This window comes from Protopterus annectens, chromosome 10.part0 (genome assembly GCF_019279795.1).
Source record: "Protopterus annectens isolate FY-2018-M chromosome 10.part0, PAN1.0, whole genome shotgun sequence".
Classification (NCBI taxonomy): Eukaryota; Metazoa; Chordata; order Ceratodontiformes; family Protopteridae; genus Protopterus; species Protopterus annectens.
In genome coordinates, this window is record NC_056744.1 from 143,138,555 (window position 1) to 143,154,461 (window position 15,907).

General features: G+C 36.2%; 1 protein-coding gene across 1 annotated transcript in view; it reads right to left on the reverse strand.

Annotated features, from left to right (window-relative positions):
* Positions 1-15,907, reverse strand: part of RGS9 (regulator of G protein signaling 9) — a 1,872,571-nt gene that overhangs the window by 149,209 nt on the left and 1,707,455 nt on the right. Inside the window, exon 14 of the mRNA XM_044085112.1 lies at positions 3,124-3,211. Within this exon, the coding sequence (XP_043941047.1) occupies positions 3,124-3,211 (88 nt within the window). The remainder of the gene's footprint in view (positions 1-3,123; positions 3,212-15,907) is intronic.

A 15,907-nucleotide genomic window follows, 5' to 3' on the forward strand; every position in this document is an offset into this window, starting at 1 on the left:
TAACATTAGGACCTGTAACCATGAATAGGCACTTTCGGGCTATCTCTGTGTCAACCATGGTGGACATGGGCATCCTGAGGCAATGTAGTAATTGCCTTATTTACACTGACAGACACTTAATTCTCAGACAGACAAATGCAGTTTGTGAGATATGTAGTTACGCATTGACACCAGAGGCTAGACCCTCACATACAAACACAAAAAGCAACAAATAGGTTGTCAGCAACTCACACACACCAATCACCTTACCTACAAAGGACCACACACATAGACTCACATATGCAGAGGTGCTGACATGTAACTTACCCAAACCTCAAAGGCATCTTGGGCGCAGTCCTCAGAAACTCTGCATATACACAAACAAAACAATTCCCATCACAACACAAAGCCACATCTCATTGTATCTCAACTACCAAGCCTATAAGGTAAAACACTCCACAACCCAATATTTTGGTCATAGGAGACTCCATTGTGAGACATACTGATGTCCCTCTTATCAGGATGAATAGAGAGAAGATTACAAGTAGTTACCTGTCAGAGGCCAGGATCTGCCAGATCATGCAAGCAATCAGGTCACTTACGATCAAGTACCAGTATGACTCACTTATAGTCCATGTGTGCGTGAATGACCTAAGTCATACCTCCTTGGACTATATGAAGAAAGACAGGATTGACCTCTCAGAATATATGTCACAAGTAGGTATGAGCCTAGCACTGAGCAGCATTCTACCATCTCCAAGGATGATGTCACAATACCAGCAGAAAATGATTGACTTTAACAATTGGCTTGGCCACTTGTACAATCCTCACACAATTTCCATTTATCTGATGTTTAAATAATTATCCTAATCATATGATAAGTATGCTTAAAGGAACAAGTAGTTTATCGAGGTCGCAATTAAAATGATAAAAAATATAAAGAAGTTATTCTAGTTAATATGTATACCTATAGTCATTCCCTATAAGCAAATTATCAAATAGCTAAATTAAATACAATTAGAACACATTAGAAAATACCACAAAAACATGCCATACAAAAAACACTGTTATGCTATCATAATCTTTAACTTTAAAATGCATGTAATAGGGGAATAATCATTTATACCTGGACAATTTTAAGCATTAGTTCTTAGTTGCCACTTTAATTCATATAACTCTGACAGCTAATTCAAAGCGCCTCCCCTAAATGTTCACAAGAAACATTTTTTTTTTAATTTGAAAAACAAAACTATGGTCAGCATATAAATTAATATGTCTAAAAGTACATTTTTTATATTCTTCTTTCTAAGATTGTAATCATTTTGGTAGATTCTATCCCTGAAGTGGTGTTCAGTCTTTCCAATATAAAATGCAAGACATTGTTTACATGTAGGTATATATAGAAGTCCTGTAGTACCACAGTTTAAATATTCCTAAATACCAAATTATTCACTATTAATTCACACATCCTCTCCTTCCTTAATATGGTGACATTGACTACACCTACTATATCTATAGGTACCTTTTTGTTCCTAACACCCTTTAACATAACAGGGCAATTTTTGGACTTTTCTGTTAACTGTTTAAAATTCCCTTTTGTACAAAAATCTTTACTTTTCACTACAATGCTACTTATATTACTAATCTTAAAAATATTTCCAGTTCCTATTAATAGCATCCATAGTGAACTTACTATCAACTGAATATGTTGTAATCATATCCCGGGAAGAGGGCTCATTAAACCTGCCACTGTTTGTTACCACAACATCTTGATTGGGGGGGTATTCCTAAAAGGGGAAAGTAAGTCCCATATTTTTCTCTTGTAACCACTCTCCCTGAATAGTCTGTGAAAGGGAGTGAGGGTACCTTCTAATTTTAAGCATACTGTTAAGAACATCAGCTTTATTAATAACATTTACTCATCTGATACCATCCTTCCAATCTGACCATTTGTCCCTTAACTAATGATTTATTTTGGTAATATAGATGGCCACTTTGGTAGTGCAATAGTGAATTTGAATAAGTCGGTTTCCAATATAAATTCAAAATAAATCTACTTTTAACCAAATGTTTTGATTATAGCAATATGTAAATAATAAAGTTTCTCAGTGAATACCTCACTGGCAAATTGTAAAAAAAAGATAGTCCTATTAATATAATTGATTAATTCTAATAGTGCTTACTAGACGCCATCCAAAAATACATATATCACCAAGAAATTGAGTGTATAACTTCCACAATTTAACATATTCAGTATTAAAAATAAATCTCCTCTCTTATTCTGCCATCACCAAGTTGGCAAATATTGGCACATGCTGCAGCCATTGCTACACCAGTTATTTGATGGTAATATTTACCCTCAAAGAAAATGAATTTTTTTTTAGAATGACCTCCATTGGTTTCACCAGAACTTTAAATTGTTCATTAGTAAAAAGACTCATCACAGTAAGGTAATCATGGAATCGGATGATGGTTCAGATGTGATTCAGCCATTGGAGGAGGTTATTCCAAGTTACTAGATGAACTTTTTTCATTGCTTGTTAACAATACTGGACTAAATTTAGCATTGTCTTTTTTCTTTGTTTCTTCTTTCATTACTCCTTAATTGTGTACATTAAATAATTTTATGCAGCCATACTAAATCACAACATGAATGATGAGCATGCAAAACTAAATCTAATACTTATAAAGGTGGGTTATAATACTCAAGCAGTGGTCTACATTCTTAGCAGATGGTAGAGAGCAGTAATCAAAATAAAACTATGGGGACATGAACAGAGCATGCAGGCTACATACAGCAAAGAAAGCTCGTGACTGATCCCTGAGCGAGAAATGAAGCAGAAACCTTAACCACTAAGACACCAAACTAATACATTTCCACAGTGTCTGTTAAGTCGCTTGAAACTTATTATATAATACTGTTAAGAATAAAGCACTGTTATTATAATCAGTATGGTCATCACACCCAATGTGTCAAATGGTGTGCCGAGTGGCTTTTGACTGATTTATTTAACAGATCACATAAAATGTACACTAACTTTAAATGTGGTAATATGCTGTACTGGCATATTAAATTTATATGCTTGACAATACTGTAAAGTTAGTGTGCATCCGCATTCTCATAAAAGATGTAACTGTGCATACTTGTAGATCTCTTCAGCTTTTTCCTTGACCTTCGACTGATCGCCATATTTAAGATCTTCACAGGCTTCCCAAAAACCTAGATTTTCTCCTGTTATTTAAGGAACACATAAATACAGCAATAAGAAATTAGGTTAAAAATATTCAAAACAATTGCCCATTAGACACATACAGCTAAAATACTGAACTTGAATAAAATATAATGTGCATATGTGCATATACTGTTTTATCTGTCAATCTGTGCATATACTGTTTATCTGTGTGTATATACACACACACACACACACACACACACACACACACATCCTAATGTGGGCAAAATAACACCCCTTGAGTAAAAAATAAATTAAAATAAAAATAAATGAGGCAAAGTTAAAAATATTTAAAATACATCTCACACACCATAAGAGAACTGCCTACCCAAACTTTACATTAAATGAGGACTCTACTAAAAAAGGCAAAGCAAAACAAGAACACATGTATAGTAAATTATATTTTACAACAGAAGAATAAAATGGACATAGATGTTCACATCACAATAACAGCCAATCCCTTTCTCCCTAAATTTATATACCATAAGAGCAGCAAAAATATTTATAAAGAAACTTCTTTTCTACCTCTCTGTTATGAGATACTAAGCATACCTCCTCACCTTACCATCAACTATGTGCAAATTTCTTTATAAGAGTAAGTGAACTGGTCCTTCCTTGATCCTTTTTAACTAAAACTCGAGTCACAGGGATGGAGTAAGGTTAAATAAATTGTGTGTATATGAGTATGTGTATGAGTTTTGAGCAAAAAAGAGAAAGATATTAATATATAAGGATTTTTTTCTCTCTATAAACATCTTTATTAAATCGCAACTAAAATGATGATCCTGATATACATACATATATTAATATAAAAGAAAACAAACCACAGTAGCATTTTTTATGCAATATACACATTTCTTTTTTCACAATTAGTTTCACTCTAGCATTAAATAAAATGTTAATTTCTTTCCTTCACTTAAACCTCACTCCTCTTCCTGAACACTATTCTGCATGTCTTGTTCCCATAAATTCCAGTTACTGATATGTAATTTGCTCTTTCCCTTTTCTAAGGATGCCATCTCTCATTCCTTTAGCACCTTTACAGTACTGAATATTTCAATTACAGTTCGGTTAAACTTTGATTCCCATTTCCTAACAATCTCTTTTTTGGCAGTCAGTAGCATTTAGCAGTAAGATAGGAAGTTAATGTGTACCAGCTATAAGCACAGCTATTTTGGGCTACATAACCTTGCTAATAGTTAGATTCTGTTTTTTCTAAACTGAGAAAGTTGAGAGGACTCCCAGAAAGTGAGGATGTCCCTGAATGTTGATGTTTGGAGGATATACCGAAAGACAGGCAAGGATACATGCTGCTATCCTTTATTATAAATAAAGTCTTGTGGTGTTATTTGAAATGCCTGTCTGTTTGAATAAAGAGACTTTAGCTCTGTAAGTACTGCTCTGTTTCTGGTCATTGTGGGTTGGAACACATTATAATCAGTGAGAACTTTGAAAAGACTGAACTCATATTATGAACTTCTGTTCTTTTGTTAGTAATATATATTTTGGCAAAATACAATGTTTTATCTTTCCTAAAGTACCATTAAAGGCTGAATTATTTTGCACAACAACGTACTACATTGATAGCTTGAAGTAGGCAGAACTACAGTCGTGCTTTCTATTAAACTGTGCCTTTCCAAGCTACTAACTCTGCATGCGCTTCCTTCCCTCCAGTGTAAGTACACCAGACTCTGCCAGAGTATCAAATTACTAACTGATGCCATGGTGTCAAATTACTGACTAATGCCAGAGTGTCAAATTACTGACTGATGCCAGAGTGTCAAATTACTGACTGATGCCAGTGTGTCAAATTACTGACTAATGCCCGAGTGTCAAATTACTGACTGATGCCAGAGTGTCAAATTACTGACTCTTAACAGAAGGAAGCTGCAGCATGTTGAATGTGAGGCTTGCTGATAAAAAAAGAATGGTGAACTGATAAACATGTAGGAATTGTTAATGGTCTTGTGCCTTGCAAGATAAACTAAGTGTACCTGTTTGTTTTCCAATATGGCCAAGAGCTTCATACTCTAAACTCTAGCAAATGATTTCTGACTGAACATTGAAAATTTGACTGAGATTTTGTTGATCTCTAATAAGACTTTAGTAAATTCTACTGCAGCCTTTCATGAAGGAAGTGTAGCCTCTCACCAGCACTTGGGCATTATTCAGAAAAGATATGCAACCATTGGTTAACAATGGATCAGCCTTCAGGAAAGAACTGTCCAGTGAGTGGTCAACCTTCTAAAGAGAACTAAGCAACTGGTCAGCCTCTAGCAACATATTTCCCACATTGATAAACCAGCTAATCCCCTCACCAGAAATCTCTAATTCCAGTGCTAGCCTGAAGAAACTTGGATCTTTGATCAGAGAATGAAGCTAATGCTTAGCTACTGTCTCCTCAAAGGTCTGTAGCTATGGCAGAACTGGTTCCAGGCTGAGTAGTCCAGAATTCTGTCTTTTCATCTAAGAGAGCACTCACTGAAAGCCTTTATGCCCCATGAAGATACTGATGCATGTGACTACCAGAAACCTAAACAAGAATTTTTGGCAAGGTCTGGAGCTTAATTTGAAACCCTGTGCCTTAAGTTTTATAACTAAACATTATAATATTAAGACGTGTAAGATCAAAAATGATGATTTAATGCATATTTTCAGACAAAGATACTCCCACAAAAATTCAGACCACCTTTTTAAAGCAAACCTCAAGAAACAAAACCAGTAAAAATGCCTTCATTCAGGCCACATAGCATATGGCCTCCTTACTCACACTACTATCCTAATAATAAACCATTCTCTCAATCAACCACTAATCAGTACAAAGGCATATGTATCTTGAAAGCTTTCTCAACTCTGCTTCTGTCTTCTTATTTACTACTTACCCATCTTTTTTCTCTTCTTGCTCATTCTCCTTTAATTATCTCACTTTTATAAGTATATGTATGTTTAGTAATGTACCCAATATACCTTATGTGTTGTTGTTTCTCTAGGGAGATATATATATATATATATATATATATATATATATATATATATATATATATATGTGTGTGTGTGTGTGTGTATATATATATATATATATATATATATATATATATATATATATGTATATGTGTGTGTGTGTGTGTGTGTGTGTGTGTGTGTGTGTGTGTGTGTGTGTGTGTGTGTGTGTGTGTATATATACCAAGTTTCCAAACCAGGTATCTAGGATTTATTTAAATCTATTCAGATTACATGAGGATCTAATTCATACTGGAAGTTTCTTCTATAAATCTGGTAGTCCTAAGGTTATAAAAGATTGTCCCAATCTAGTTTTAAATGACTTCATGTGCAACATCAGTTCACTAATTCTAAACCACGTTTTACTATTATGTAAACTGAAGTTAAATATTATCATCATGCTAATAATACTTTGCCTGTTATGTGCTGATAATGTATAGTACTAGGTTTAAATTTTAGATATTTCCAGATAACTCATTTCACTGTTTGGTAGTATTTTGTTTCACTGAATCTCCTTTGTTCAGACTTGCTACATTTCATTTGGCCCTTAGTATAAATATAAATTGCATTATTGTACTGTAATATTGGCCTTATATACATTTACTGTCCCTTGTTGTTAAATTCTTTAACCTACTGCCTAGCTGTTTCATAGCTTTGCATTTAATTTTGTCTGCACGTTTATAAAAGCAGAAGTCATTACTAATTAGTACTCCCAATGTACAAAGTACGTCTTTGCATTGATGCAAGACATCCACTCAACTCACATCCACTCATCAAGGGATACTACTTATGTCTGCATCTGGAAGCTAACTGGCAGATTCAGCCATTAATCCAACTGCACAACTAGAGCACCAAGAAGCAGAGAAGAAATAAACATTTTGTGTTTCCTACATCTTTAGAAAGATGGGAAGAGAACAAAAAATAAAAATGCCCAAATGCTTTCTCGGTGTCTATAAAAGGACAGGAGACTGGGCTTAAACAAAAGTAAAATAAGATCTGTAAGCATAAAACTCAGCAGGAATATGTCCATTCATCAAGAAATATTACTTAGGTCTCCTAGAAGCTAACTGGCATATTTGGCCATCAGTCAAACTGCACCATTGCAGCATGAAGAGCCAGAGCAAAAATAAACACTCTTTGTTCCCTATGTCTTTAGAAAATGTGGAAGACCATGGAAATAGAAATAACCAGATGCCCTCTCAATGGTCTTAAAAGGGCAGGAGATTGGACATAAACAAAATTAAAATAAGCATTGTAAGCACAACACAATTGCAGGAATATGTCTGAGTCTGTTCATGAAGGAACATAACTTATGCCTCCTTGTGGAAGCTAATTGACAAACTCAGCTATCAAACAAACTGTACAGCCTGAGCACCAGGAAGCAGAGCAGAAGAAAAGAGTTTGTGTTACACATATCTTTAAAAAAGATGACAGAAAGCACAAGAAATAAAAATGACCAAATACATTCTCGATTTCCTTAAATGGGTAGGAGAGGGAGGTATAAATAAAATAAAATACGTACAGTAAATACAACATGCAGGACCTTCACTGTTGTTTCTGTAAAACACAAGCTGTGTCTGAAACTAGTCATAACTGACGAGGTCCCTAACCCAGAAAATAAACATAGAAAATAAATAAAATAAAATATAAAATAAAATACATAAACCACATGTAAATAATGTGAGTAAAAATGTATAAATATAACAATAAACAAATGTATATGGGCTTTCCCTATTAACGACCACATAGATTCTAGAGTGAGAGCATGTTATTATTATAGTGGAACATTTATTATTAACTGAATTTACAAACCCTAAATTAGACTTGAATACTCCAAGGCTAATAACAATCCTTCATCTAAGTATTTTAGCTTGCCTCCAAATAAGGAAAGTTGTCACCATCTGAAGTGGTTTGTTTTTAATATTCTGAGTTAAGGCATATAGTCAAGTGCAGCACAGTTAGTAACAACAATATTGTGGCTGTAAAGAGTGTTAATTATAGCCTACACATTGTAACTTAAAGCATGACTATGGAATATGATAATGCTATATTTAGTAGAGTTGTGGAATCTGCTATCTGTCAGTGTGCTGTTGTCAAAATTGTTAAGTGTAATATTCTGGCTGATGGAGGAGAGATGCAGTGATGGCTGGATTTGGGAGGTATGTTGTACTAGTTAAATCAAAATATCTTGCAAGTATGAAATCACTAGTAAGCAAAAAACTGAAGTGACGTGTCCATAGAGACACGCAGGAACACACTATAACACAGGACAAAACATAAACTTTGGTGAAGTGTGACATTCTGTAGCTCTGGTGTCTGTTGTTGGCTGGTGTTGACAAATGACATAATTTTCTTTGGTTTAAAGAAGTATTAAAGTTTAAGGGGAGTATTGAACGAGATATCTGTTAAAATATGTGTTACCAGTAAAGAAAAGGGTGTAGAACTAGAAGACACAAAAGGAAGTATGATTTGGCTCTGAGTAGAAAGGTTAGATAAATCCACTAATCTTATCAAAATACACCAGCAGTTAAAGTAATAAAAAATAAGTTTACAAACTGACAGGGAAGTGAGTTTAACTAAAAGACTCCAGAAATTAAACTGACAAAAGCAGTCAACATAAAGAGGGGAGACAGAATTCCCAATAGATAAGAATACACTAATAGAAACTATATGTAGACATTTAAGAAGAAGGAAATGTCTCATACTGAAGAAAAAGGAAAAAGGGCACCTGAACAAATCTTTAAGCATCTTTCTGCTATACCAAAGCAAGGAGTCAGCCAAACAGAAAGAGGACTAAAAAGGTAGAGCAAGTAAAACAACAGTTGAGGAAGAGAAAGGAAAATACCAGCACCCGGATATAGCAAATGAACTGGATGAAGGGGAAAGCCTGCGCCTGTATTTGCAGGAGAAGAGGCGATGGCCTCCACTTTATGTTAGAATATTGTTAGAAATACTGAAGTGGCTGACCTCTAGGTAATTTCAAGAAAGCTCAGTGGGAAGACAAAAGAGTGAGATAAAAAGAATAGATGGGAAAGAAAAATAAATAAAACAGAAGTGCCCGCCCCCAATACCCCTACTTTGATGCAAAAATTATCTGCTATACAAGGTAGCCAAACAGAACAGACACTGATTCAGGTATTAGTTTTCAGACTTTTTAGAAAACATATAATGAAACTGGGAACAGATAAGGCAAAGTAATTTTGGTTAGATTTTACTGATCTGGAATTATGAAAAAGACAGGCAATGTTTGTGCATCTTACCCAGAGTGTCAAAGGGCAATATTCTACCCAAGATGTAATAATCCTTTGATATCTTTGCCCATCATACATGCCTCATTTGATGGAATAGCAGTGATATTGTGAGCCCACTTGTAAAGCTGAGTAACGGCCACTGGTATTTCCTAGTAATTATTAATTATACTAAATAGTATCTTAAGGCAGTTCACAATGAGGTTCTAATTAAAAAGTCCATTGTAAAAGAATTACTACTACTTGCCAGGGCAGAAATCTCCTGAGAATTTTTTTTTGACCAAGGTACACTAGTCATGTCCAGAGTAATCTACAAACTCTGTCATTTTTTTAATGTGACTCGGCTACTAACATTTGCATATCACCCTACAAACACACTGCCTAGTTCAGAACTTTACAAAAATTTAAAGTTTTTTTGACAAAAAGCATCAGAACTAGATGGACAAAGTGAAATACTCCAACTGGATTCACATAATTTGAATTTTTCTATAGGAAACATCCCTCAGGCTTGGCAGACAAAGCCAAAGAAATATAAGAGGAGGAAAACTGCTCCCTTGAAAGCATGACAAAGCATTTTACAGATTTACATGACAGGTTATTAAGAACTATAAAGTCTACAGTAGGAGAACGTGCGGTGATATCACAGGAAACATAATAGAGAGCAAATAGCAGAATTGCTCATTTCTGAGACAGCAATCCATGAAAATTACTTGTGATACTATCCACTAATGAAAAATACTACTGGCAAAGTGCCAAGGACTTTTTGAAATTGTATAGAAAATAAGTAAAATGAAGTCAACTACAAGATGAAACAATCAGTAAAAAGGAAGCCAAAACAGTTGTACTACATACATGTTTTGAAACCTTGAATATAATCAGGGTCTGTATTAAGTATATTTGTAAGAGGCATTAAGGTTCACACAGCATGTCCTAAAGTCAATATTGGGAAGATGCTATCAGTGTCTCAGAAACAAAAAGTGAAATAATTGTAATCTAGAATAAGGGCATATGTTCAGAGTTGCCTGGCAGAACCAGCTTAGTCCAGCACCAAATAGAAACCTCGTCTGATGAGAAAGCAAACTTATAATCAAAATCAACAGAAGATGTACAAAAATAATTAAACTTGCGGTCATAGAAGAATCTCAGAGTTAATGCAATCGTCTGATTGTACTTGTTCACAGGTCTTATAGTTTTATAATGCCTTGTACTGAATTAAACTGATTTACATATCATGTCCCAAGTAACAAGTTCAAGCCATTTTAAGTTCATTCCTTCAAGCTGGACTGACTGCTAACCAAGATAAGTTCAAGAATGGCATGTTAGAAGTCTACTGTTTGGTTATGTAACATGTCAAGGGGCAATTAAAACACAGATTGAAAAGGCTGCAGTGCAAAATTGGCCCACAACAACCTCTAAAAAGCAGGACATATTAATGTAAATATGGCTTTAGTTTGCTACTACTGCTTGCCCTCATCTAATCTGATGAAGGGTAAAGCTCCCTTGAAGGTTAAGTGGACAGCTGAAGCAGGATATGCCATTAACAATTAAAATATATACTGTGTAAAGAATGAAAGCCAATAGCACCAGACTTTTCTAAGCAATAGTTAGTACATACAGATGCTTCTGAGGTAGGCATAAGTGTAGTCTTGCAACAGGATGTAGATAGAGTAGAACATCCCTTCTATTATACTGGCAGAAAGCATAGAAATACAGATGACTGGTATGCAGATAAAAGTCGGACCAGAAAAGCAAGAGGTTAATCACATAAAAATAAAAATAAAGATCCCAGTGCGACTAACATGGCTCTAAAAACGATAATGTTTATTGTAACTATAAATAAACTTGACTTCCTTATAGACTTTGATTGTTTTTATGTTTGTTTTAGAAGGTCTAAAGTAGCGTTTGTTAAACTGCATTACTAATGCATCCAATCTGTAAATCATATGGTTAGGAAGTAGAGTTTATTGGATAATTTTGTATAAAATGTGCTGGATACATTTTATAGTGGTTACATCTTTCTTTTAGTCTGACTTGATTGGGTCTTGTAGCTTCACTACATGTTTCTTACATCAATTTGACCTATCATGAGTACATATTCTTGTCTAGCATTGGATGTTTTTTTCTCTTTTTTTGACCTATCATGCACTTGTATGAGTCTTAGTAGGTCTTTCATTGGTCATCTTTTGTGAATGAATTTTCTCTGAATGTAATAAGCATTACAATAGTGCTTGTTTTACATAAGATTAGTTTAAAGTTGCTAATAGGCTAAATTATGCTATTTTAGGATTTTGATTGTTTTTTATGTTTTATGTTTGTTTAGAGGTCTGAAGAAGTGGTTGTTAATCACAAAAGTGCTCACCTTTTTGTTACAATAAACCTTATTGTTTTTAGAGTTGTGTTAATCACACTGGGGTCTTTATTTAGGTTCATAGGTTCATGGGTAGGTACTAGGTTATCGGCCCTGGGGTCTATATAAGCCTAGCCAAAAAGTTCCCTGGCTTTCGCCACCCAAGCAAGTTACTTTCCTGCACCCCTGTCTAGCAGAGCCACAGAAGTGATCCCTGGGGAGAATTTCCTATTTCCCATCCAATTGTCAAGATTTTTCTTAAAGAGGACTAATGAGGAGCTTTGCTTGACATGAAAGGGTAGTCTGTTCTAGACCATGGGAAGTCTCTGGGACAGGAATCTATCCCTCCAGCATGTTCTGTTTATTGTGGTGGCAAGGTTTAGGTCCCTGGAGCGTGTAGCTCGGAGGGATTGGAGTTTCTTTAAGTGTAGCATTTATTTATGTATATTATTTATTTATTTTACATTTGTTGACCGGGATAGTCTGACTGGATACATGTCCATTTTCAATGGGGGCCCAGGAAGAAAACTCCAAAGGTAGTTACAAAAGAAAACATAGATAGTACAAATTAAGCACAGTTTTTAGACTCTGTAGAGACAAGTAAGTTATACAATCTCACAAACTTATGAAATAGTTTAACAAATTACAACACAAAGAAGATGCAGGTGAAATAGTATTGGTACACAAATATAACTATGATTTAGTTAGGCTTGGAGCAAGGACATAACCAATGATACTTGAAATACTGCTTGAGGCATTTCTTGAATTGAGTTAGGGATGTCTCTAGAGTAATGTCAGCAGGCAGTGAATTCCAAGTTTTGCCAACAGAGTTGGCAAACAGAGATTCGCCAGCTGGGTTGGATATGACAGTCTGAACTACCAGATGAGCGAAGTGGTATGGGGTTGCAGTAGGGGTAGATAATGTTTTTAAGTGGAGGTGTTTTTCCGGGTTGGTAAAGTACTTTATGAGCCACTATACGTTGGTTGTACTGAATATGCCTGGGCAGTTCTAGCCAACCAAGATTATTTAGGTTTGTACAGTGATGTATTCTGTAGGGAAAGCCAGTGGTGAATCTAGCTATGTGATTCTAGTAGCTAGAGAGTTTGTTAGGATCACTTTTGTGCAAATTGGTAAGTAGAGGGGAGGCATAGCAAAGGGTAGAGAGTAGATGAGTACAGGGAATGGGGTTAGGAATGGTTTAATCCTATATATTGAGCCAAGTTTTTTTGTTAATGGTTTTGATAGTTTTATTGACATGCATATCAAATTTAAGATTATCTATGATAACATCTAAGAGTTTTGTAGAGACATCTGGGGAGATTATGGTGCCATTATTAGACTTAATGGAGAAAGGTAATACTGAGGACTTTTGGGTGGGGGAGAAAAGTAGTAGCTTAGTTTTGTTGGGGTTTAAGATCAGACGGCGGTCAGAAAGCCAATTTTCAACTATGTTAAAAGTATCCTGAGTTAGTGTCTGCAAATTTGGCTGGGGGGTGGCAAAGCAAATCAAGGTGGAGTCGTCTGCATATTGAATGCAATTTGCTTTTGGGATGACAGTATGGAGGTCATTAATGAAAATGGAAAACAAAAGAAGTCTAAGAATAGACCCCTGGGAGACACCTAGGATGTTGGGTAGGAAGCTGGATAGTTTATTTTGCCATAGGATGGCTTGCTGTCTGTTACTCAGATAAGATTGGATCCAGTGGAGAGAGTGCTTGTCTAATGAATGTTTTTTCAGGGTGTAGATGAGTAGTTGGTGATAAACCATGTCAAAAGCCTCTGTGATGTCTAAAAAAAGAGCTGAGGATAATTTGTTATTGTTCCTGTTATAGTTTATAACATTGGAGAAGGTGAGGAGGGCTGAGGTGGTACTATGATGTGGCCTAAAGCCATGCTGAGAGTGAGCCAGTAGGCTTTTCTGGATTAGATTGTGAAGTAGCCATTTATGGATGCACTTTTTCATAATTTTAGCTAGTCCTGACAAGATAGCTATGGGCCTAAATTTAGATAGTTCAGCTGAGCTAACCTTTATGTAGGGGTATGACATGTGATATTTTCCAGATGGAAGGGACTTTAGCTTCTGATATGGTACGATTGATTAGAATGGAGATGGGATATACTATGGCATCTGCAGCTTTTTGCAGATACTCAGCAGGGAGAGGATCCACAGCTAGGATAGTAGGTTTTAATTTTTTGATTAGGGTATGAATATAGGATGTAGAGACCGGCTGGAAGCTTAAGGAGTGCTGGGTGCTGGGACTGGTATCCTGGATGTTAGAGGACCCCTGTGGTAGCTGGCCAGCTAGGACCTGGATAGTCTCCGTGAAGAAACTATTGAAGTATCAGCTACATCCCCTGGTAGTTTGTCAGTACAGGCTGAGGGAATTGGTGTGGTGCTTTGTCCTGGATGCTGTAGTTTGTTTATACCTGCCCAAAACCTTTGAGGGTTATTTTTATTTCTCTGCTGGAGATGGAAGTAGACATTTATTTTCTGATAAAATGGATCTTTTTGTCTCATTCCTTAATTATTTAAATTGATCTAGAGGGGCTTTAGTGGTATGCCATGTGGCCCATGCCTTATTTCTGAGTATGATTTTTGATTTGGTGTCTTTAGAGAGCCATGGTGCAGTTTTTGTTTTGGTCCTAACAGAGCGAACAGGAGTATGAGAATTAAGGGTGGTAAGGAATTTATTGTTAAAGTAAGCAACAGCTTCCTCCAGGGGTAGGTATTTAAGGGCAGACCAATTGTTTGATTTCAGCTCATCTTGAAACTTGCTAAGATTAAAACTCTTATTATTTCTAACTGCTCTGTATGTGGGGTGGTGGAAATGATTGGTTTTGTGTTTAACTATAAAGGTAAGAAAGTGATCACTGAGGTCATCAGGGAGGGTTCCTGATGCATACATTTGGGGATGACTATTAATTAGTATCCAGTCCAGTATACTTTCTTTATGATTAGATTTGCCTATCCTGGTGGTGGTGGTGGATATGACCTGTGTCAACCCATATAGGTATACATGGGTAGTTGGAGATTCAGAGGAGCAAGAGTTCCAGTCTATGTTAAAATCTCCTAGTACTGTGGTTTATTGGGGATAGGCATTAGCTAACCAGTGGAGGATGTCTTCCAGGGTATTGGTATTATTCCCTGGTGGAATGTACATGCAGACAATATCTATACATTTGTTTTTGTTAATCTGGAATTTGGTAGAGAGAATTTCTGTATTATTGACATGGGGTGGTTGAAAGGGGTATATAGTGACATTTAGTGTAGATTTAAAGAGAACAGCTACCCCACCTCCCTTCCTAGTAGTACACATCACCACAGCAGTCAGGAACTCCTTCTACATGTCCAAAAGATCTGGTTTTGACATGGCTTTGTATGTTAGGCAGAAGTCACCTCTGAGTAGGCGATAAGCAATGGAGCAGAGCTAGAGTTTTTTGAGACGGTCTGTGTATGGCATCTATTTGAGGCCAGTAATCCTCTTAGTGAGGTATTTCTGTGGCCTTTCTAGTTGTTGTAGATGTCTTGCGAGGTACAAGTCAAACAAGATGTTGTACTCTATAATGGGTCTGATGAGGGATGAGTAGAGAGGAACAATTACCTCTTTTTTTCTTGAGGTGAACCCCTTTGTGATGATGTGTGCCACGTAGAAGGATTTCCTGACTACTGTGGTGATGTGATTATCAAAGGAGAGACTACTGTCTACCTGTGTCCCAAGGTCTCTTAACACACTTTCTGTGTTTAGTAGGCTACCGCCTATGTGCTAGTTCATGGGTACAGTGATTTTCCCAAAGGGGATGACAATGCACTTCTTGGCATTGAGCTTGAGGCCATGACTTTGACACCAAGTATCAGTCTCAGTGAGGCCCCTTTGTAGAATGCCCACATCATTAGGCAATTCTATTATGGCACCTAGTTTGCAGTTGTCTGCGAACTTCATTAGCCAAAGACCTGCTGAATTAGCCTGGACTTCTGAGAAGTAGATGCCAAACAGGAGAGGACCCAGGACTGAGCCCTGTGGTACTCAACTTGTCACTGGTCTGAAGTTGGATTTGGAGTCAGCTACTTTCACTGTGTGGGTTCTGTCAGTGAGCCAGT